At 38.2% G+C, this 25,058-nt stretch overlaps 1 protein-coding gene across 5 annotated transcripts in view; it reads right to left on the reverse strand.

Moving 5' to 3' along the window:
• The window catches only part of GRM1 (glutamate metabotropic receptor 1), a 421,316-nt gene extending 414,630 nt beyond the window's left edge, over window positions 1–6,686 (reverse strand). For 2 of the 5 annotated variants that reach the window (XM_053904402.1, XM_053904401.1), the window contains exons 1-2: window positions 6,521–6,656; window positions 4,049–5,070 (exon numbers count right to left, since the gene is read on the reverse strand). In XM_053904402.1, the coding sequence (XP_053760377.1) occupies window positions 4,049–4,748 (700 nt within the window). In that variant the 5' untranslated portion in view covers window positions 4,749–5,070; window positions 6,521–6,656. Of the gene's footprint in view, window positions 1–4,048; window positions 5,071–6,520 lie in introns of all 5 variants that reach the window. The other 3 variants (XM_019425034.2, XM_019425035.2, XM_053904400.1) reach the window with 3 other exon arrangements.
• Between the last annotated feature and the right edge of the window lie 18,372 nt (window positions 6,687–25,058).

A 25,058-nucleotide genomic window follows, 5' to 3' on the forward strand; every position in this document is an offset into this window, starting at 1 on the left:
GGTGTTTTAAGCATCTTTAATTGATTAACCTAAATAACCTTTGATGACACTGCTGTTCCTTATTTTGTGACAAAATGGAGCAACTATTAAGGTAACTTTTTGTGAAATAGGTTGGAATCAAGATAAGAAAGATATGAAGAAAGTTGCGGGGGCATAGATAGAAAATACAATATTTGGTAGAAATAAAACTCTTATATGTAACTTCATTACCTAAAGTAATAGTTCACTGACTTTGGAGGATTTTCCTCTGATGCCATTGGACTGCTAAAGTAAGTTTTATATCAGATAGAAAAAGGGTTTTAAGAAGAAAAAAGATTTTGAAAAGAAGCCCTCAAAAAGGCCAATTTCATATAAAATGTAAGCAAGCATCAAAAAAAAAAAAAGGTGCACTAAAACGAAAAATGTAACTGTAAACAAAAAAGCACCTTACAGTGAAGGGCACTGTATACCAGCATAATTAAGTCCTTTATAATAACAACACTCCTCTGACACATAAGACAAAATACTGACACAGAAAGGCTTAAAACAAATGAAAATGTACCCAATCAAAAAAAAAAAAAACTTTCTGAAGTTACTTAAAGAATATTCTTTATTGGATTCGTTCAATGCTTTTAATGTAATCAGCTAGAATTACATTCAAGTGCTGCCTTCTATAACTTTTTGAAATGATAAATTTGATTCTTGATGGGGAATCTGCATTTCATCACAAGGATAAAATCCAGTGTCCTTGGCCAAGATATTCTTCACAGAAGTAGGCTATTTTTGTATTTTATGCTTAGCATATTTAAAGACACACAGTCCAGGTGAGTAACTTGCTCCAAAATGCACTCAATCTTTATCTGTGAATAAGGCTCTATTGCTTCAGTACCTACTCTTTGACGGATCCTCTTTCAATACTCTCCTCAGTGACTATCCTGAAAATTTTTCTGGAGAGCTTACTGCAGGTACCAATACTCTTTGATGCCAGGGAAACCAACAGTTGTCATGACCAGAGGTTAAGTGTGGTGCAAATGATGTGGCAGAAGATTGAAAAGTATGTAAAAGAATATTACAATGGAATTCTAGCTGGTTTAGAAAGCAAACAGAAAATATCTCCCAGCTTAACTTTGATATAAAATGAAATAAGAAAGGGTTATAAAAACAGTTGGGGCATTCAAATAATAGGATGCCCCAATTGTGATTGTAAAGTCCATCAAAATTAACCATGGAAATGAAGGTACACTAATCTAGTCACTTAGTACTTTTACTATACAATGCTAGCTTAACTATACGAGCTATTCTTCTAATACTAGCTTAACTATGCTAACTTAACTTCTAATTTAAAAAATTATGATGATAAATTTACTACAGAATGGCTAATTTGGAAAGGAGAGGTGAAGGTCACTGGAGGTTCCAGAATTTCTAAGCTCCAAATTGTTAATATCCAAACTGGCCTCTTTCCTGAATAGTGCCCAGATGGCAGAGACAACACTGATATGTGGTCTTAGCTGCTTTTTGACAAGGAACTGTCACCAGTAGGTGACCCCATCAGTCTGAAGGCAGGAAAATTACTAAATGATGCAAGGAAATGCCTGCAGGCCAGTACACCATGGGTCCCTGAGAAGCAGGAGGGCAGAACCTCAGGAAAAATGAATTTTCAGCTGGTGCTTATACAAAAGAGACTGTTACGTTTCTTTGCAGATAGAAGAAAATAAAATCAATTTCATTTCCATACATATTATGTCTAATAAGAATAGGAACAAATTCTCCTTGAGAGGAAATAAGATCATATGTAAAAGGTAGGGGAATGGCGTCATCTCTTGATAATAGACACGAAAGTTAGCTGTGACACTGCTCTATGAACACAACGTAGTCTAGAATCAACTACTACAATAGTATGGAGACATAATCTCTGCCGCACAAAATCAGTCAGAAGGCAGAAAGGAAATAAAGTAATCCAAACTAATATAGGGTGAAATTTTAATATTAGCCCTTTCTGAACAAAATTGGCAAACACAAGTCAAATTAATTTTCCAAAAACATAATTCTACTTGTCAGAAAGCAACCCACTATAAGCAATTATTTTTAGCAAAATGATGCAACTGAAAAACAAATTGAAGATGGATAGGGATGTCTTTACTCTTCACTATCCCAACATAAAATGATGTTATAATAAAATATGGGAAATAAAACTAGGGTATGAAAGTAATGAACTATTAGTTTTGGAAAGAGGAATTTATACTTCTAGTATCTATAAACTATTACCTAGCTCAACGGAGGGAGAATTATTTAATATTTAAATAAATCACATTCCATCTAGATTTTGCCATTCCCTTTTAGAGAGATCTAATGCTGATAATTAACACATCTTCAATTTGTGCTTTCAAGATGTTCCACCTAAGCACCAGAGGAAACTATGTTAAACATTAAAAATGTAGGAAATTAACATTAAACATTAATATGCAAGAGATTAGCATTTGAACCTAAAATTGTTTCTTAAAATAGTTATATGAGATTTTGTTGAAAAAGAGATATGCCATTCACTATTAAAAATCAAGATTCAGAAATATGAGTCAGCTGTTAAAAGTCACAATATTGCGGCAGAAAGTTTTTCCCCCAAAGGCAAATTCCAAAATTATAATGCATAATTCTACATTGTTTTTGTTTGTTTGTCCTGAAAACTCTGCTCCCTTTATTAAAGCATTGGTTTTCATTAATAATCACCATATAACCACATCAGTAAGAATGCTTTTTAATTTTGAAATCAGAGTTCACACCAGTGGCTGAATATTGTGTAACTGTTGCAAGAACATGAAGTCATGCCTTTCTTTCCTGGCCTTTCTTTTAATAATTTGATATTTTAAAATATGAATGCAGCAATATTCTCAAGATTCTCTTCCATATGCTAACATATATATATATATATATATATATATGTACACACACACACGTGTGTGTGTGTGCACACGCACACGTGTGTGTGTGTGTGTGTGTGAATTGCCGTAGGCAATTAATATTTAATACAGGTCTCGGTTTCTTTATAGACCTAACAAGGGAGTTAAGAGTAAATGACTCAAAAGTCTCATTTTATCCCCAAATCTGCATAGGCTGAGAGAAGGAGAGTAAGGGAAATCTTAAAAAAAAAATACTTTGAGAATTCATGTAAGACTCTATAAAAATCAAAGTTTTTAACCTCAAATAAATCTATTTCTTTTTTTAAGCCATTTTAAACCTAATTTCTACTATCCTTTTATTAGTAACTGATCTAACTAAATTCTAATGAGCAAAATCGTCGTATTAGAAGAAAAAGACTAGAAACCAAACTCAAATCTAAGAGGTCACCAGTGCTATATCTCATAAAACAAGATAATTCTTGGGGGGAGTGAGGGCATCTGGATAATTTTAACATACTTAATAGAAAGAAAATAAATATATGATTTAAACTATTTACTTTTCCCTTGTGCCTGAGGCACCCTAGAATTTGAAGTAAGTTTCTGATATACAGAGGAAGATGGACCCATGAATCCAACATTCCAAGGAAGCTTTGTACATGAAAGAAGGGGAACCACACACTAGGACAAAGAAGCACCTTCAGCTGTTCGAGACAAGATAAAGCTTTCAAGACCAATTTAGGTGACAGCAAGTTTTGTTGTTTTTGTTTGTTTCCCCAGTTGCTCATATTGGATTAGTCTGTGAAGCTTGGAAAACCACAGCCAGTCATTTAAGGGTAGTATACCACCTTGGGCAAACAAGCCTTTCAAACACAAACTCAGAATGTGAGACAAACATGTAGCCCAAAAACTACAGTTGGATACTACTCATGGAGAGTTTGAATCTTATAGGTTCCTACTATCCCCCAAAACACCATGGGACACAGTTTTCCTCCACTATGATTACAGAAGGAGGATCAAAGGTAATGCCTGGGTGGGTGTGTACTGACAAGGGTAAAGTCTGTTGCCCACAGTGCAGGAAATAAATGGGGGGTAGAGGGCAGTATTATGATCATAAAGGCACATCATGCAATATACTCGCTTCCTCTGTACCTTTCTTTCCCAAATGCAATGCCTACCTTCTGTGTGGACTGCAGAGACATAGGTCCAATTGTAACGTTTGACTATGTCAAGCATTGCCCTTGCTTGCAAAGTGTCAGAAGGGACAACCCTCAGGAAGTATTTGTACAAAGTTTTGTCACTCAGGTCGATGCTTGTGGCAGAATACGCAATCTGTGGGATGTCGAAGAGCTGAAGCAGGTTCTGCACTTGAATGGCTACGGAGCTGGAGCCCGGGCCGATCACACCGGCAATAGGCTTCTTAGTCCTGCCTAGGGGGAGGGACTGGCCGTCAGGCAGGCACCGGTTGAGCCCATCCTTTTCATCTCGAATGGAAATCAGAGAGTCCCTGATGAACTCAATGCTCTGCTCCAGAGCCACGGAGGAGTGCCAGCAGGAGTCCCGGATCTCACTGCCCAGAGTGATGTTGGGCAGCAGGACCGGGTCCGCGTTAATCTTATCCAACGTGTGGAACATGGCTTCCACTCTCTGGATGCCATACTGCTCCCTGATCTCTCCACACTTCCTCTCAGGCACCTTCTCGGCCGGAGGCTGGTGGTGGACTGAAAAGAGGGCTCCAATGATGACATCTCCGTCCATTCTGGCCACCGAGCGCTGAGACGAGGCTCCCGCCAGCAACACTTTCCTGCCGGGTCCTCTGGGAAGAAGGGACATCTCCAAAAAGATCGCTGGGAAAAAAACCAAGAGGAGCCGGACCATTGTGCTGAGGACGCGGTCCACAGCCTGCTGGCCGCGTTGCCACGCTGGTCCTGCCAGCCGGCTCTGTGCGCTCACAGCGTAGACAGACACCCGACGCCTGCCTCTCCCTGCTCGGTCCTGCTCGCCAACACCGCTGGTTCAACACTTTCGCCGCTTGCACCCCGGCCTCCTTCCCCTCCTCCGCCACCTAGTCCTCCACGACCACCTCCGTGTCCTGGAGACGCTTCTAAAAGGGGAATTCGAGCCCCCTTCTTCACCGGTGCATCAAAGTAAACTGGTCAAGAGTACAATGGGCATCGTGGTGGCAGCCGTGAGCTGGACGCTGCCGACAAAAAAAGGAAGAAAATCAAAGCTCCGTTATCACAAGACCTGTTTCAAAACTCTGGGTCAGTGATGTTAATAGTTGCCCGGTCCATTTCAACACATGATAGCGGCCGGAGGGACAGCTTGGGAGACAGCTGTGGTCAAGGCAGGACGTGGTGCGTCCTGCCCGCAGTGCCCTCATCGGTCCCTGGAGGCGCAGAGCCCCACCGACCCTCCCCCTCCTCCAGCTTCAAGCCTCTTCCAGGTCCCCAAATACCCATTACACTTACAGACTTGGTGGGGGGTGGGGGGGGAAGGGGAATAAAGGAGAGGAGGAGCTAGGTCTTCCAGCCTTAGAGAACTTTCCGGATTTGAAAAGATCAACTTTTTCCCAGAAGAAATTTGGAAACTCATTATGAGGGTGGAAGCACTACTTCAAGATGAACGCAAAAAAGGAATGCACCTTTTACTTTAAATTAAAGGGGTTGAAAAGACCTCAACATACAACCCGAGTAGTAAATATAATTTGCCAGCTTGAGGAAATCCATATTAGTTACTAAGGCAACGCCTGGTAAAGTCTCAGCATGTCGGAGTTTGGTATGTCTCCCACACCCCCGCCCCCCCCCCCCCCCATACACACACCCAAGAAGTCAGGCTTACTGTAGATGTTCAGGGAGAAAGGGTGCAGATAAGGTAACTTGATGCCCGCGATGGAGGGTGGAGAGAGGGGGCGGAGGGGGCCCCTGCACCCGCCTAAATCGGGACCTTTGGCTTTGCACATTTCTAGAAAGGGAACGGAGGGGAGCTTCTGGGTAGCTCTTGCAGCGGTAGCTCAAGCTCTGCCTCCTTCAGAACCCTGGACAGTGCTCAGTCCAGCTGCGGAAACATTCCCCTGCAGGGCCTGGAGCGGACGCTTCGACCAGCGAGTTGCAATTCTTTGACACCCCCCCACCCCACCCCCGACTTCGCTCCTTTAACCCTCCTCCCTGCGTTCTTTACACACACACAAACACACACACACACACACACACACACACACACACACACACACATACACACACACACACCCCTTCCTTCGCCTCCCACCACCCCTCCATCCTCATTCTCTTTGCCTTGCAGCCAGTGCTCCTGCAGGTATATTCAAACCCGACCGCTTCGGGGGCAGAGGCGCCAAATCTCAGCCGCCTCTGGGGCTGAAGTTGGCTCCCTCTCGTTCCTCCCGGCTCCGTTTCTCAAGGTGAGAGTCGGACAAGAAAGGAGCTAAGGGAGCGGGCGGGGAGCGAGAGCATGAGGTGAGCCAGGCAGGAGGAAGGTAACCCAGGCATCCACGGGTCCCGACGCTTCCCGGGGATGCTGGACTAAAAGAAATAAATAAGCGGGGATGCCTCTGAGATCTTGAGGAAATCCCACAGACTGCAACTATGTCTGCCACTGTGGGTGGGTTTCACCGCCCAGAGGTGTCTGCTTACCTGGGTCTGCTTGGAGAATTGGACTTGAGACGTACCTGAGTCCGGATAGACAGCGCTATGGTCCTCGGGCCAGAACACCACTCGGGCCACGCTCGGTTCGCAGACGCCTCAGCTCTAAGCCAGACGGTGCAAGGATGCGATCTGGGCTGTACACTAGTGCCCTCTTTCTTCAGCACTATTTTACCGCAAGGAAAAAGAGGGAGGGGGAAGGGGGGAAAAAAACAGGTCACCCAAGGCTTGTCTATTATCTCATGCATAAAAATCAGTCGTTTGATGGTGGGGGGGGGGGGGGGGGGGAACCTAGGGAGAAGTGAGAAATATTAATTCCTCTACTACCAGAGGGTTCTTATAGAAGCTGCCAGATATATGAATAGTCAGATCTGATGAAAGGAGTGGGGAGCCTCTTAGGATGCTTTAGGTGAATATTCTTTGTATATATTTCAAGGACCCAAATACATGTCCTTTCCCTAGAAGTAAAGCCCCTATGGAGGGAGACAGTTAATACATGTGTAGACATTTAGATAAAGTCTATTAGTAGGTTGCAGGGGAAAGTCTGCATACGGTGAGAGTAGGGGAAAGAGGGGTATGCACATGATGAATCAAGGTAAGCCAAATGAACAGAGACAAACATTGGCTGCATTTTCCAGGTCAAGATGTAACTAAATTAAGAGGAGAGTCAAGTCACATGAAAACAGTGGAGTGAAAAACACTTATCCAAATTCCTCCCAGGCTGCTATCACCCTCCCGACAGGTCTCCAGTGTTGCTTCATTCTGTGTGAAAAGTGGAAGTTAAATCACATTCCTAGGGGAACATGTTGGCTGAGCAGAATGTGTCCCAGCTTCTTCAGAGGGGAAAGGCAAGTGACAGTGTGCCTTTCCACTCTGGCTCAAAGCTTTCTATCTGTGTCATCTGCAGAAAAGAAAGATCAACTTATGTGAGTCCCTTTATAATCACCTTGCTCATGTCATCATTTCCTATGGACTGGTGCCATGTCCATCTCTAAGTGGCAATTCCATGTGGCAGTTTTAAATACTCTTCTAGTGTGTTCCATGAAACTTAGGAAAGAAAACGATACTTCCTGTCAAGGACAGATCCTCTTTCTTGTTCTGGTTCTGGTCTTTTTCCCCAGGTGTCAGATTTTTCTGGACTTTAATTAGACAACATAAAGAGGATAGGATTTTTTTTTCTTTTTCCACAAATAACGCACTGAACCAGGTAATAGCCTTTAGACCTATATGTTCTTGGTTCTGGAAGTAATAGTTTGTTTACTCAAGGAAGATAGGAAGAAGTTTCTATCTTCACACATAGAATAAAATGATTTTACTAAAATGATTTAGTAAAAAGACCTGTGCTCTTAGGAAGATGTCTGCTCTAAGAAGAGCAAGACAAAGGTGTTCACAGAGCATCACAGTATCTCACTTCTTCTGATAGCCATTTAAGTTCCATTTTAGATAATGCTATTCTAGTAAGATAAGCCCTAAATATTATTTTCTTGGAAGATTTCATAGATACGGTGAATGTACAAAAATTCCTGTGCATATATAAAACATTAAACATGATTTGCAGGATTAGAGAAAGAAATGTCTCTGAAGTCCACATTTAGCCTCAATGTGCACTGCTCAAAGCTGAATATTTTTAATATTTACATAGCTTGGAAAAGAATCTGCTACTAAGAGAATAATTAAACATTCAGATTTATTTGTTTTCAATACAGTCTGAGTAAAAACTGCATTCAGGCTGGCTGAAACAAATCATTTTAAAGAGGAAAAACTTGGGGATTTTGACATAGGAGGTCTATACATATGTATAAAATATATAGCAGAGGTGTTATGAAAAAAATTTAGTTTCAAACATATCAATTAGATATTATCAATTAAATTCATTAATAATTATTTAAGACCAAATTTAGAAGGCACAAAGACAAAAATAAGGCAAAGGAAGGCTTTGAGAAAGAAGAAACAAGATCAGCTAAATATGCTTTCTCTTTCTAGAAATTTAGACTTTACCAAGGCAGGGAGGATGTAATACATGTACAGACATCTAAGGGAAGTTTCCATTAGTAGGACTAAAAAAACTACTAAGAGGATGAGCTACATACAAATTAACAAATATAGGTGATCACACTGATATAGGCATATATGGTAATCTATACAAGTTCAAAGTATGTTAAAGGTACATGAATCCAGAAATGCTGTCAGTATGAATATTTATTCAGTGCTGGTAGTGTAGAATATTACATTCAGCATGTGATTTGTAGCATGGGACAAAGTGTTATGAGCATTTTGGTTCAGAAAATCTATTTCATACAACATGCAATGGAGATCACACAACAGAATACTCAACATACTCTCTCAAGACAATGATTTAATGTGCTGCTGTAACAATAAACACAACAAAATGCTCATTGTTCTCCCATGGCAATAAAACAGTATTATCCATAAACAAAATTGTGATCATTTTTCTTAGGAATGTATGCACAGTTTTCATTGTTCTCCGATCATAAAGGACATCAGAGAGGAACTGGTCTATATTTTAAATGAGCAAAAGGCTATAAAATTTTCCACATATAATCAGTTAAAAATTCACACTTTTCAAAGTGAGCAAGTATAAGGTTTTTTTTTTTTTTTAAAGAAAGAAATGGATAAGTCAGGCACATATTCCAAATTATCGTGTATTCTAGTGGGTGTTTTGAAAAGTAGAGTTTACACAGTGATTGGAATATGGAAGTGAGGCATACACAAGAGGTAACAGACTCATAATTGAAGAGATAGCATTGACTGAAAATAGAAATGGGATCAAAGAAGGCCTTTGTAGAAAATTGATTTATGGAAAATTGATATGTAATGTATTACTAAGGAAATATAATTATGTTCAAGTAGATCAATGTTGTGGAGAGCGAATTCCATGCTTTTTCATAAAATAGCATGTTCCATGGCAATTAATTTAATCTAATGTGACATTTCTTATATTCTTATATTTAACTCATGGGTTCAGCAAGATAACTCAAGTCGCAGTGAAATTTTTCAGTTTCTTTATCCAATCTTGTTTGTACATTGCTTAAATCGAGAGAAATTGCTGTCTTCATAGAACGTTATGCTCTGAAGCAAAGGCAATAAAAATTATAAAGTAAAATCTCTTTCCTTTCAAAAACTCAAAATATTGTTACAAAACATGATTGATTATCAGAGTAAACAAAACATTTTAAAAGAACTAAAATAAGCCAAATTTAATGTACATTCAATTGTTTTATTGGTATGATTAATTAGGCTGTAACTATATATGCAGACATAGGACCAAAAGCATCAGTTTCCATGAGCAAATAGAAATCATCAAAGGCTTTGCAGACTCCTGCAGATAGACTAGAAAACATGCATTTTGCCACATATTGTTCTGTCACAACTGTCCAAACGTTTATTTTTAAAATATTAAAATGCAATTAAAGAGAATAAGGCAAACATGATTATTCTGGAAGCACATTTTTGGGCCACAATTATTCCGTTTCATACCCTGCTGTACCCCATTGTCTAAAACAATGTCTGGTTCATAATAGGGGCTAAAATATTTGTTGAATGAATGAATGGATATGTACTCCCTGAACACTAAAAATATCATCTTTTTTTATGCTTTTCTTCAGGAATATCAAAGCCAGGTAGTTTGTAGATATTTCTAATTTATTCTTCATATAATGTAACAGTAATTATTTTGCAACTATTTCTCAGTTCAAGTAACTAGCCTAATTAGTATTAAATCATTTGAAACATATTTATACAACAAACTTTCTTTCACTTGAAGCCCTGAAATTTGTTCCAAATGTGAAGAAACTATTCTCATTGCTCTATTGCATTTGCAGTAATAGCAAATGAAACTTTAAAATTTTTATAAAGGTAAAAAGAAGATAAAACATAAATGGAAGCTCACCTTTGCTGTTGTGGCTATATAATTTGAAAATAACCATTGGAAAGGATTCTCAGAACCATCATATGAGAAGTGTAAACTGGCATATTATCCTAGTCCTATAGAAGTTTTGGAAAATTGAGGCACCAAGAATCTGTTCCTTGCCTAAGTTTAACGAACAAATCAGGGGTAGTGCCACGTCATACTACCTTTATTCCAACCAATCCATTAGTTCATAAAAACCAATTATATGGACTGAGCTAAGTGTTACTTTTCATTCTTTCCTTAAGCCTTAAACTGATGCTGTCTTCTCAGAAAATGCTTAAGTAATAAAGAAAATGAATTTGAATTTCTTTCCTTTGGGTCTTTCATCAGTTGAGGGCATAAGCATTACAGGTGATTGCTCTATTTGCTTAAAATAGCCATCTTTTATAACAGTTCTAATAACAGCAGTAACCTACTTGCACAGGCTCACACTCAACTTTTGAACAATTAAGAAGGAAACGTATCTAAATTTTCACATCCGATAAAAGCCTTCATTAGAAAAGGCTTTATATTACTACAGTCTCATTTACACAGAAATTAAATGATTATTCCTGTTTAAAAAGCAGTATATTGTATTCCTACCTTCTCTGTAACAGAAAAGCTACAACATGATTATAAACCACCGAAACATTGATCTACCCAAAACACAGCCTTTCTCCTTTCAACTGCATGGGTCAAAACCTACAATATATCACAGTTGCTAATAGAAGAATGTCTACATTCCTTAACCTGGAAACTAAAGTCCACTGACTGCCGAGGGGGTTCATTCAAGCAAAACATGGTAACTACTTGTATCCACCCCTTCTCTTCCCTATAGCAAAGTCAGAGGTGAGCAGCTGACCAGAAAAAGAGAACTTTGTATCAAATAGGCCCAAGGAGTTATCAGAATAGCCCAAGGCATGTTTTTGAAAGTTTCCTAGGTAATTCTGATGTGACCCTTAATTGAAAACCACTGATAAAATTTCATCCCATTCTCCTATTCATACTTTCTGCTAACCAAATAAGCCTTGCATTTCCCACTTCAGCTCATACCTCTGACCTCCGCGAGCGCGTGTGCGCGCGCGCACACACACACACACACACACACACACACACACAAAGAAAAAAAAGAAAAATTTACCCATCGTTCATTTCTTTTCTATATATTTGTCCCTCTTCAAAATTCATTTCAAATTCAACTTATCCACAAAAGCTTCAGTTCTGAAGGAAATCATGAAAAAAGTGCTTATTTGGCACTTTTATGTGAGATCACACTGTAAAATAATATTGCTAATTTTCTTAACTGTGTATTTTACTTAGCTTCATTCACAATCGCCGTTGTCACTTTAAAAATAGTGACTTCTGCTAGGAATTTATCCAAGGGATACAGGAGTACTGATGCATAGGGGCACTTGTACCCCAATGTTTATAGCAGCACTCTCAACAATAGCCAAATTATGGAAAGAGCCTAAATGTCCATCAACTGATGAGTGGATAAAGAAATTGTGGTTTATATACACAATGGAATACTACGTGGCAATGAGAAAGAATGAAATAATGGCCTTTTGTAGCAACGTGGATGGAACTGGAGAGTGTGATGCTAAGTGAAATAAGCCATACAGAGAAAGACAGATACCATATGGTTTCACTCTTATGTGGATCCTGAGAAACTTAACAGAAACCCATGGGGGAGGGGAAGGAAAAAAAAAAAAAAGAGGTTAGAGTGGGAGAGAGCCAAAGCATAAGAGACTGTTAAAAACTGAGAACAAACTGAGGGTTGATGGGGGATGGGAGGGAGGGGAGGGTGGGTGATGGGTATTGAGGAGGGCACCTTTTGGGATGAGCACTGGGTGTTGTATGGAAACCAATTTGACAATAAATTTCATATATTAAAAAAAAATAAAATAAAAGCTCTTATTGAACACTGAAGAAAAAAAGAATGCACAAAAGAGAAAAAAAATAAATAAATAAAATAGGTATTCAGTAGTGGAAAAAAAATAAAATAAAAAAAATAAAAATAGTGACTTATTCCAACTATATATATATATATATATATATATATATATGTATATATACACATATATACATAAATATCTATATATGCCATTAATAAATGTATTTTGAAGGATTATGATAGTTATTTAATAAATAGTAATGTACTATTTTTAATATCATTAATCATAGCAAATAATCATCCTTTGAGTATGGATTTAATTTTCTGAGAGTGGACAATTATTACCAAAATTCTTAAATAATAAAAAGTAACCAAGAAGAGAGAGAACTGTGTCTTGTTCACAACTGACTCTCTAGAACCTTAAATAGTAGCTATAACTCAACAAGTAATTGTTGAATAAATGGATAAGTTTTGGATCAAAAATGAAGTGTGATTCTAAATAAATTATATTTCTTTGGCTCTGAAAATAATTCCAAAGAGTGGGCCCAAAAATGTTTCAGCAACTGCAAAATCATTAGTTTTCTGAGGGGAGTAATAATAATTTGGATATAAAAATATGAGTTTATGTATTTTAATTATCATTGTTTTTGGTCATATCTCATGTATGGATTTATTTGGGGGGTTATTTAGGATACAGTGATTAAAATTTAAAACTGTATATGCTATTCAATTTAAGTTCTATTTTTAAATAACATGTAAGGCACTTATACAACTAAAAATTACTGGAAGGAAATTACAACAAAATATTAAGTTATTAGCTATAGAATGTAGTATAATGGATAATTTCATTTTTTCTGTATTCTTTCCTAAAATTTCCATAATAAATATGTGTCCATGTATTAAAATGCTACACCAAGCAGTGCCTGGGTGGCTCAGTCAGTTAAGTGTCTGACTTTGGCTCAGGTCATGATCTTGCCGTTCCTGAGTTCAGCCCCCGAGTTGGGCTCTGTGCTGACAGCTGGGAGCCTGGAGCCTGCTTCAGATTCTGTGTCTCCCTCTCTCTCTGCCCCTCCTCTGCTCGTTCTCTCTCTCTCTCTCTCTCTCTCTCTCTGTCTCTCAAAAATAAACATTAAAAAAAAGTTTAATGTTATACCAAGATGGAAAGCAAATCAAACAGTTACCAAAAATCTTCTATAAATGATGGTGGGTTCAAGGAACCAAGTTTACTGGTCACAGCTGCTATCTTCACCTGCCTTACCCACCATCTAAGATATTCCATCACCCCTTCTATGTAATAAGAACTCCTCTGAGCACTGCAGACACCATAGTAAACAAGACATATCCCTGGCCTTCCAGGAACTTGGAGTGAGAAACACAGCTAGTACATAACCAGTACAGAATACTACAGAAATCCTAAAGCACTATGGAACCATGTGGGAAAGGCACCAGTCTTCAAAAATCATAAAGGCTTTCCAGGGAAAGTGACATTGAAATAAAGATTGAGAGACAAGTAGCAGTTACCTAGGTGAAGAGAGGAATAAACAGGCAAAAAGATAGTCCCAAAGAGAAACTGTAATAGTCCAGAAGTAAAGGAGAGTGTGGTGATTTGAGGAAACCATACATGGTTTGGGAAAGCTAATACAAAGTATTAGAGTATGAGGATAGAGGTAAGAATTTCCTTTGAGACAGAAAAACATGATGAAGTGATCTGTAAACCAAGTTAAGAGTTTGGAAAGATGATAGCAAATAGGCCTAATAAGGTTGAAATTGGTGGAGGAAGGATAACTCACATCATTATATTTAAGATTTAAAAAAGTGACTCTGATAAAATTGAAATTATAGACCTCATCGATGTGAGAAGCCAAAAGAACAGTTTAAAAGATGCTGGACAATTAAGTTCTTTTTTAGAAGAAACCAGAGAAGAATATCTTTTTAAGTTTGCGGTATGAAAAGATATCTTACATACAAAATGCAATAACCATAAGCTTAAAAAAATGAGAAATTGGACTTCATCAAAATTTAAAACTTCTGTTCCTCAAAAGACATCAGTAAGAAAATGAAAATGCAAGTTATAGATAGTAAATATGTGACAGACATAGAGATAGAGATGTATGTGACAAAGGTCATATACCAAGACTATGTGCATAACTCCATGTCTGGTTGAAAAGATATATCTTTTGAGTATGAGTAATGTACTAATGCTCAGAATTTTCATGAAAAGAGTTGTTATGTATGCTTAATAATAAAGCTGTTTCCCATATTTGAATAAGCTCGTTTAAGCCATTCAGATATATTGAACTTATACCAATATATAAATCCTTCACATGGCCAAATCAGCCAATACAGTTCACCATGGAAGCACTTAACAATCAATACACCATGCTGTATCATTAATACAATTGGGACTATCATATTGATTCTGGTAGCTGGCCCCAGCAAACCAAACCAAAGTTTTTGAAGATTGAAACATCATAATTTTTTAGATGTTGTCTGCATTTCTTGCAATTAACATTTTTTCCTGCTTAAATCTCATTTTTCCTACCCCTGAAGTCATGAAATGCCTGTGGATTTGTTGATTGCTTGAACAGTTAGGAAATTTGTACAGTCTTGATTTTTCAAGCTTTATGTCATAAAAGTCCGAGATTCTAAAAGAGATGTGGGAGTTATAAAAACTATCTATATGGTGATAATGAATACAATTCAATACAAACAATAATAGTTGTTGGTAGTGAAGGTGATGATAACAAGGCAGCATAAAAGAGCCTGGGTACAAGCTCTAAGAAACTCCAAGTGACTGAAGGAGCAGAACCCATCAGAGAGGAAGAGCATCCAGGGAAATACAAGAAAAACTGGAAGGATAAGATGTTAAAGAAGCTAAGAAAGAAGAGAACCTCAAGGAGGAATGGGTGACTTGTACGGGATATTGCTGAAACACACAAATTATGATTAGAACAGAAAAGTGTCCCCTGGATTTAGCAACTTGGGAGGAAATTGGTGGCCCTAGTAAGAGCAATTTTAGTCAAGTGTTGGGAGTAGAAACCAGTCTGGAGTGATTTCTATGGTTAATTAGATATAGAACTACTTGAGAGAATTTACAGACTCATTTTTAGAATTAATAACAGAGTTCTGCAAAGATGTTACACCAAAACCAACTTCTTTCCTACATATTAACAAGTAAGAGAAAAAATCTAATTAAAAAATGTTCTTTAGATCTGGGTAAAGAAGGTAAATCGAACACACTCATTTACTTTTGTTCCCTCAATAAACCTCAGTAAAATGACAATAAAGAGATTTTTGAGGCATAAATCTTTAAGGCAATGAGAATAGGAAATGAGAAAATGGGGGAAGGGGAGAAATAAACTAAAAAAGCAACTCATTGACAAGATTCAAGCAAGTTAAATTTTAAATTGACAGTGAGAAAACCCATAGGCAATTTTCAGTTATACCACAGAACCCATATCCAGAAACTGGAGGCTCCAGCTACCTCTAAAAGTACAGATGAGGGTAAGACTAAAAATAAGAGAAGTGGTTAAAGTTTAAGATTCAAAAAATCCTCAGACCCCCCCTCACTGACTCCACATAGCCAGTTAACGTAATCCTCCCTCATCCTGCACAGGAGAGAGGAAGGGAAATGGAGATCTGAATGACAGGACCCACTCCCCCTGCCCTCTACTCCTACTCATCTGTCTGAAAATTGGCATACAGGCTTATGCCTTCCATGCAGGAAATTAGAGGATGCTTCTCTGGGTAATCTTATGAGTGATGACTCCTAAAGGAAAGAGGGAAGTATTTTTATGTTAAAGGGCCCTAGGAGAGAAGCCAAGGCAAAGCACCCTGCACCCTGCAATACATGAAGCACGAAGGCTGTTGATTAGCTTTTAGCCATAAGGAGATGAAGTAATTTGCCCACATCATGCAGCTAATAACTGTCATGGCTAGGATATAACTTAAGGCTCTGATTCCTTAGACCATGCTCTTAACTGCTACACTATGCTACTCTCAAACGATTAAGGATGGAGGGAAATTATTGATCATGGATTCATAGTTCTAAAATGTATATTAGAAGAGTTTGAGAGGGTCGGGGGAGTTTGGGACAGTGTAGATGATATTCACAGCAATAATTCATGATAGAAAAGGCTTGCACTTTAGACAGAAGGTGACCATATGTCTGGTTTGCCCAGGACAGACCCAGGTTATTCTTCTTATAGATTAATTAATGCCTGCTAATTTTTAGCAGCCCCTTTTACCTTTAAAAGTATCCTGGTTTGAATAATAAAGTACATGGTCAACCTGTCAATGACCAATACTCCCAAAAATAGAAGCAAAGCAGAATTTACTCCACAACAGTTTGGAGAAAGAGTAACAAACCTAACAGTCTTCTTCTGTGGCCCAAGGATTACAAGGTAAGGCTAGACCTCTTTTCCCTCCTGTTTAGTGGATGTCATCAAATTCAGTATATACAGCATGACTGTAACAGTGAGAAATCATAATTCATCTTCACAGGAGAGTAATCACCTTGAAGAAATATGGCCCATGCTTTCTGACAAATTTTTATTTCTGCTGGTTCAAATGTATCAGACCTCAAACGTCATAGAATATTCACATTTTAAATTTTGATTGAGATGAGGTTAAATTCTAAAGTGACCTTACTTTGAAAGAAAAAAAAAAATCTGTAGCAGTTGTCCCTCACTCTTCCTTAGAATTACTATCAAAAAGACAAACTCTTCTCATGTTCCTGAATCAATTCCAACTGTAGATGAAAATTGCTCCCTTGCAGCAGGAAACACTGAAAGGAAATGTACCAGGGACATTAACAGAGAAATTTTGGAGGCCATGATTCCCAGTTCAGGTCCTGCAATATCCAAGAATGTCTTTAACTACCTTTTGGAGATTTGTGGTGGGTTAGTGTACGGGAAACTAATTAATTAATTAATTAATTAATTAATGGATTAATATATCAATTGACATTCCCACAAAGAATAAGAAAATATAAATGACAGTATAGTACATAATTAATAAGTAAATACCCACAATTAATTAAGTAAATAAATAATTTAAACATTGTAAGAGAGTGAGATTAAATGAATTTGGAGTGCACTGTAATGTCAAAAATGAATGTGCCACTCTCAATTCAATATGAGATATCTTAGTACCTGTACGGGGAAATTTGTGATATACATACTACAACTGAAAAATCTAAGTAGGCCTAATAATTTATTCCCAAAATTTTATAAATCTGAGGATTGGGTTTCATAAGGTATTTCCTGTTTCAAAGAACCATGAAGTTATTTCAGTTAGTAAAGAGCTCAAACTTCCCTGAGACTTTAAAAGATACAACACTGAGGTCAAAGATGTTGTTGCCTGTTTTCTCCTCTAGGGTTTTGATGGTTTCCTGTCTCACATTTAAGTCATTCATCCAGTTTGAGTTCATTTTTGTGTACGGTGTAAGAAAGTGGTCTAGTTTCATTCTTCTGCATGTTGCTGTCCAGTTCTCCCAGCACCATTTGCTAAAGAGACTGTATTTTTTTCCATTGGATACTCTTCCCTGCTTTGTCAAAGATTAGTTGGCCAGACATCTGTGGGCCCAATTCTGGGTTCTCTATTCTATTCCATTGGTCTATGTGTCTGTTTTTGTGCCAATACTATACTGTCTTGATGATTACAGCCTTGTAGTAGAGGCTAAACTCTGGGATTGTGATGCCTCCTGCTTTGCTTTTCTTTGTCAACATTATTTTGGCTATTCTGGGTCTTTTGTGGTTCCATACAAATTTTTGGGTTGTTTGTTCTAGCTTTGAGAAGAATTCCGGTGCAATTTTTATTGGGATTGCATTGAATGTGTAGATTGCTTTGGGTAATACTGACATTTTAACAATATTGATTCTTCCAATCCATGAGCATGGAATGTTTTTCCATTTCTTTGTCTTCTTCAATTTCCTTCATAAGCTTTCTACAGATTTCAGCATATAGATCTTTTACATCTTCGGTTAGGTTTATTCCTAGGTAGTTTATGGTTCTTGGTGCAACTGTAAATGTGATCAATTTACTGATTTCTCTTTCTGTTGCTTCATTATTGGTGCATAGAAATGCAATTGATTTCTGTATATTGATCTTGTATCCAGTGACTTTGCTGAATCCATGTATCAGTTCTAGCAGCTTTTTAGTGGAGTCTTCCAGGTTTTCCATGTAGAGTATCATGTCGCCTGCAAAAAGTGAAAGTTTTACTTCTTCTTTGCCAATTTTGATGCCTTTTACTTCTTTTGTTGTCTGATTGCTGATGTTAGGACTTCCAACGCTATGTTAAACAACAGTGGTGTCTGTGGACATCCCTGTCGTGTTCGAGCAATTTCTTGTTTGACTTGTCTCCAAAGGCAAGGGAATTAAAAGCAGAAATGAACTACTGGGGCCTCATCAACATAAAACGCTTCTGCACTGCAAAGGAAACAATCAACAAGACTAAAAGGCAACCAACAGAATGGGAAAACATATTTGCAAATGACATATCGATAAAGGGTTAGTCTCCAAAATCTATAAAGAACTTACTAAACTCAACACCTGAAATACAAATAATCCAGTGAAGAAATGGGAAGAAGACATGAATAGACACTTTTCCAAAGAAGACATACAGATGGCCAACAGACCCATGAAAAGATGCTCAACATCACTCCTCGTCAGGGAAATACAAATCAAAACCACACTGAGATACCATTTCACACTGGTCAGAGTGGCTAAAATTAACAACTCAGGAAATAACAGATGTTGGTGAAGATGTGGAGAAATGGGAACCCCCTTGCACTGTTGGTGGGAATACAAACTGGTAGAGCCACTCTGGAAAACAGTGTGGAGGTTTCTCAAAAAATTAAAAATAGAACTACCCTAAGACCCAGCAGTGGCACTACTAGGAATTTATCCAAAGGATACAGGAGTGCTGATTCATAGGGCCACATGTACCCCAATGTTTATAGCAGTTCTTTCAACAATAGCCAAATTATGGAAAGAGCCTAAATGTCCATCAACTGATGAATGGATAAAGAAATTGTGGTTTAAATATATAATGGAATACTACTTGGCAATGAGGAAGAATGAAACCCTGCCATTTGCAGCAATGTGGATGGACTGGCTGGTGTTATGCTAAGTGAAATAAGTAAATCAGAGAAACACAGATGTCATATATTTTTACTTATATGCGGAACTTGAGAAACTTAACAGAAGACCATGGGGGAAAGGAAGGGGGAAAAATAGTTACAAACAGAGAGAGAGGGAGGCAAACCATAAGAGACTCTTAAATACAGAGAAAAAACTGAGGGTTGATGGGGGGGGAGGGAAGAGGGGAAAATGGGTGTTAGGCATTAAGAAGGGCACTTGTTGGGATGAGCACTGGGTGTTGTATGCAAGAGATGAATCATAGGAATCTACCCCCAAAACCAAGAGCACACTGTATACATTGTATGTTAGCCAATTTGACAATAAATTATATTTAAAAATAAATAAATAAAAACAAAAGATACAACACTGTATTTCTAGGATGATTTAAATGCAGATCTCTCCAGCCTGACTCACACCCTATAGTTAATATTCACTTATCAATGTATCTCTCCGCTGTCCTCATGAATTCTACTCTTATTCTTGCCTCTTTATCTCATGCTTGTCTTCTCCCTGCCATGCCAATCTTATCCATCCCAGAAGGCCCAGCTCTGGTTTTATCTCCTGTTTGGAGACCTTCACAAAATATTGATCTGCACTGATTATTGTTTTTTCTCATCTCTTATAAACTGCATCACTCAGATTTACGCCAAGAAAGTATCTATATTGTACATGTCTTACATGATCAAGAAGAATACTACATGATCATGAATTTAAGAATCAGATCAAATTGTATTCTTGTGACCAATGGTACAGATACATACATATAACAGATTTTTTTTAATGTTTATTTATTTCTGAGAGACAGAGACAGAGCACAAGTCAGGGGGCGGGGGGAGGGGGCTGGACAGAGAGAGGAGACACAGCATCTGACAAAGGCTCCAGGCTCTGAGCCATCAGCACAGAGCCCAATGCAGTGCTCGAACTCACAAACTGTGAGATCATGACCTGAGAGGAAGTCGGATGCTTGACCAACTGAACAAGCCAGGTGCCTCATAACAGATTCTTAATAAAAATATGCTTTATTGAAAAATAGTGAGAAAATTCTGAGAACTGCATTGGAGAAAAGACCTAAATGTGGAATGCAAGGGATTTCTGGGTTTCCTTCCAGTTTAAGCTAGTGGAGTGGTTTTTAAGTGCTCCCAAAATTAAGCAGCTTTTATAAAGATTCCTAATTTCTTTTCAAAACAACACTTGGCTTCACTCTGCAATTGGGTTCTCAACTTCTGACTCAAATTCAGCTAGTGATTTCACTTTTAGCCCTGATTCTATAACTATACTGACAATTCTATTTTCTTATCTCTGTGGGGATAATTACCTTGTAACAATTACCTTGTAAGTGATTTGATGAGTCAAAGTTCTAATAGCACTGTGAAAAAGGGCCTATATAAAGGTGCATCTTCAATGATGCAAATAATGTATAAATAATATGTTTTGTTGGCTTTTAACTGCTTTCCTAACATGTGGATACACAAGTGTATATATACTGTCAACTGACTGATATATTAGCATTTTACCATAACAGAAATACTGAAAATAGACAATGAGGGGGAAAGTAAATAATTTGAACTATATATAAAAAGAAAATCCATTTAAAAGTTGATTACAAATAATAAATTAGTTACGCATATTACAGCTGAGTTTGTCATTTATATAATAAATTTCATGTATTTTATATGTAACTATTTTTAACGTACCAACCTGAACACTTCAAATGATCAATACCTACTATTATAAAATATTTTCTGAAAAAAATTTAGTCTTGAAGCACATTCATTATCAAAGCATAAAAATTCAACTCTTAAGGCAACAAAATTTGTATACTATGAAAGTATCAATATAAATTCTTTTGCATAACCCTTTCACATTAGTTCCAATTTTGTCCCACAAATAAATGAAAGGAGGTAAATCTTTAAAGTCCTTTTAAACATCCTCAGTGTTAATAGTGTAGTAGCTTGCCGCATTTGAATTGAATTTTCCAGATTCAATCATAAGAACAGAAAATGACTGAAAGAAACCACCCAAAAGAGATAATGCATCTTAAAATTTTAAAGCTGAAAAGGCTTTAATCCCACTCTTATAGTATATTGATGAGTAAGCTAAGGACCAAAGTGGCATATGAAAAAGCTTTTATGTGTCAGAACCAAAAATAGTATGTTAATAATCCTACTCCAAGCAATGCTTGCCACATCTCTTGATATTCTACTATGGTTCACTCATTCAATAAACACTGAGTACTACTGTAGGCCAGATAATATGTTAAGGGTGAAGGACAAAAGTGTTAAGTTCTTATACTGGACAAGTTTACAGCTGTTAGAGAAGATAAATATTTAAATACACAGGTTCAAGTGTAACATGGTAGATGTTATAATACAAAAGAGGAATGAGCAAATAATTTTGCCTGGGCATAGGGCAATCAGGTAACCTTTCATAACATGATATTTCATTCAGGGTCTTAAAGGATGAGGGCGGCCTTAACAAACTACTTCCAACGTTGGCTAGAAATGACAGAAATTTATTTTCTCACAGTTTTAGAGACCAGAAGTCTGAAATCAAGGTGTTGGCAAGCTCAGTTCCTTCTAGAGGTTCTGAGGGAGACTACATTCTATGCCTCAATCCTAGTTTCTGATGGCTTCTAGCTTATAGATGCATCACTCCAAACTCTGCCTCTGTCTTCACATCACCTCTTCTGTGTGTCTTTTCCCCTCCTCTCTTTTTGAAGGAAACTCACCATCGGATGAGGGTCTCCTCTCATACAGATATTATCTCAAAGTCCTCATCTTAACTACATATACAATGATCCTTTTTCCAAATAAAATCATCTTCACAAGTCCCAGATAAACATATTTCTTGGACAGCCACTATTCAACCCATTCCAGAGACAGCCAAATTTTCACAGGTGAAAAAGTTTGAAAGAATATTCTTAGAAATAATGGTATATGCCAATGCATAAACACCATGAAAGGGAAAGAGTAAGAAGTATAAAATAATTAGGGTGAATCTGGAGAAGGGATGGGAGATAAGGTTTAAACAGCAGGTTGAGGTCTGATTAAGAAGCACCTTGTAATCCAAATTAAGATTTTAAACAAATCAAAACAACTTTGGATGAGATTTCTGTAACAACTTAGGGGTTAGAAGATACAGAAAACTAGAGACTGGGATACTTTAAAACAGGGTTAGCAGGCAAGTTTTTGCTATAAAGGGCCATTGTAAATATTTTAGGCTGTAGAACTATCTCTGCCCAACTACTCAACTCTACCAATGTAGCATGAAAGCAGACATAGGCAACAGTTGAGTGAATAAGCGTGGATATCTTCCAATAAATACTCATGGGCACTGAATTTGAATTTCATATAATTTCCATAGGCCATGAAATAGCATTATTTTGATTTTTAAAGGATTTTAAAATATAAACCCATTTGTAGAGATGATGTCAGCAAAAGTGGTGGAATAAGTAACTCCAAGGGCCCATCCTTCCACAGGAACAGCAAAAAACAAACAAACAAACAAACAAACAAACAAAAAGAAAAAGAAAAAAAAGAAAAAAACTGCCCAAATCAATTTTGTCAGAACTCTGAAAATTAATCAAAGATTTATAGCAATCTAGTAATACTGAATCAAGAAAAAAAGGAACTTTGGAATGGTAGGAAAGCTCTATGTCATTTATACTTGCTCTTGCCCTGTCCCCCCTCCCCAGCTTGACAGTGATATTGAAGATAGCCTACATCCCCACTATGGCACTTTGGCCCCTGGTTTGTGAAAGAGTCAAGAAGACCTCACTCTCATACAATTACATTTGTCTGTTTTGACCTGTCTGGGGGCTCCCAGAAGGGGTGATGCAAGGTGCTTGATTTTTGTTTCACTTAACTCAGAACTCCTTCAGGTGAAAAAGCAGCCAGCCACTCAGCTGAAAAACACTTGTTCAGAGGCTAAAACCAAACTGCAAGGCAAATGAACAACCCACTGCCACCAAAAGCAAGAGATTACAATAGAGAGGCAAACAATAGACCTACTGAATGCCTGGGAAGAAAAGCAGGGACGTTCTTTAAAATAATAGGGCATTGAAAAGCACCCATGCAAACAGGGAATACAGAAAGTTGCACAGCACACATACCTAGAGTAAAACTTAAGAAGACTTGAGGCCTTCACCTCTGACTGATCTTTAGACTTAGCACATACAGGAAGAAAAGGTGAAGGCTGAGTTGTAAACAGCCTTGTTGACTTGAAGGAGTACCCCCAACACAGAGCAAATCTGCAAGGACTCAAAGACTTTCTATTCTTTTCTTCCACTCTTTCTTTCTTTTACTTTTTTCTTCCTTCCTCCCCCCCTTTTTTTCTTGTTTTGTTCCTTCTTTTTTTAGCTCCAGGAATTCAAGGAAAATTCTGCCAACACAGCGGCTAAATGTAAGCTAAACAGTACAGAGACTATACACATAAAAGAGTACAGATGTTACAAAAATACTTTAGAAAATTCATTCAACAGAGGCCGGGGACCCGATCTGAGGCTGCTAGCGTAGATTCAAGGTTGTCTGGTCTGGTGGTCGGCAGGGCCCCGCCCAGCATAGCACAGCCCAGAGCAGCCCAGCACAGCCCAGCACAGCAGCGGAGCCCGGGCTGGGAGGGCAGCAGACCCGCCGCTGAGCTGTATTGCAGACCTCTGCCCACACCTGGGGACCCTCTCCCCGCGGTGCCTGCCTCTACCTGGGGCGCCAACACTCTGTCGGCCCACCTCTCTGCGCTGTTCTTGTGCCTCTGCTTCTTTTCTTCCTTACCATCAGTACTTGATCAGAGGGAAAGGAAAGTTTTAAGAAATGCCGATTGCACAGTTGCTGGAGCTATGGAAGAAGATCGCGGTGGAGCCCCTGGAAATAGAGACCACCGAGGAGGATCTTAACCTGGACTCAGAGCCCACCATATAAGACACCGTTGAAGAAGGCAAATGTGACTCCGCCTTGCCTGAGACAAAGTCACTAGAGGAGGAAGGCACCTTCAAGGAAATCGACGTCAGCCACCATGTGAGAAGGGTTTGAAAAGGCGGACCCTTTCCAGTTTGAACTGCTGAAAGTTTTAGGACAAGTGTCCTATGGAAAGGTGTTCCTGGTGAGGAAGACCAAGGGGTCTGACACGGAACAGCTGTACACAATGAAAGTCCTTAAGAAAGTTCCCTCGAAAGGAAGAAAAGCCATATTGTGTAAATACCATTTTCCCACATATGTTCTGCTGTGGTGTACCATTTGGGAAAAAGAACATGGAGGAGGAAAGCAGAAGCAGGTTGTATGGCTGCAGGTGGACCACGAGTCGTTCTGAATCTTCAGTCACACAGGATTGCTCAGTTTCCATTAAAACGTGATTGGTGGCTGTATTACGTCCCAGTGGCTGGGTGTTAGAATAGAGTTCGACACCTGATGGTAGAACTCTGTACCCCTATCCCCAGGGAAGCGTAAGCACTAAACACAAGGTCAGAATAAAATTGCATCCAAGATTCCCCCCCCAAAAAAAAAAAAATTCATTCAACAAATGAACAACTACAACCTATGGCAAACTATAAAAGCAAGCCCTAAGGAAGGGGAAATATCTGATTCCCA

This window comes from Panthera pardus, unplaced genomic scaffold (assembly GCF_024362965.1).
Source record: "Panthera pardus isolate Hobbes unplaced genomic scaffold, ASM2436296v1 HiC_scaffold_17, whole genome shotgun sequence".
NCBI lineage: Eukaryota > Metazoa > Chordata > Mammalia > Carnivora > Felidae > Panthera > Panthera pardus.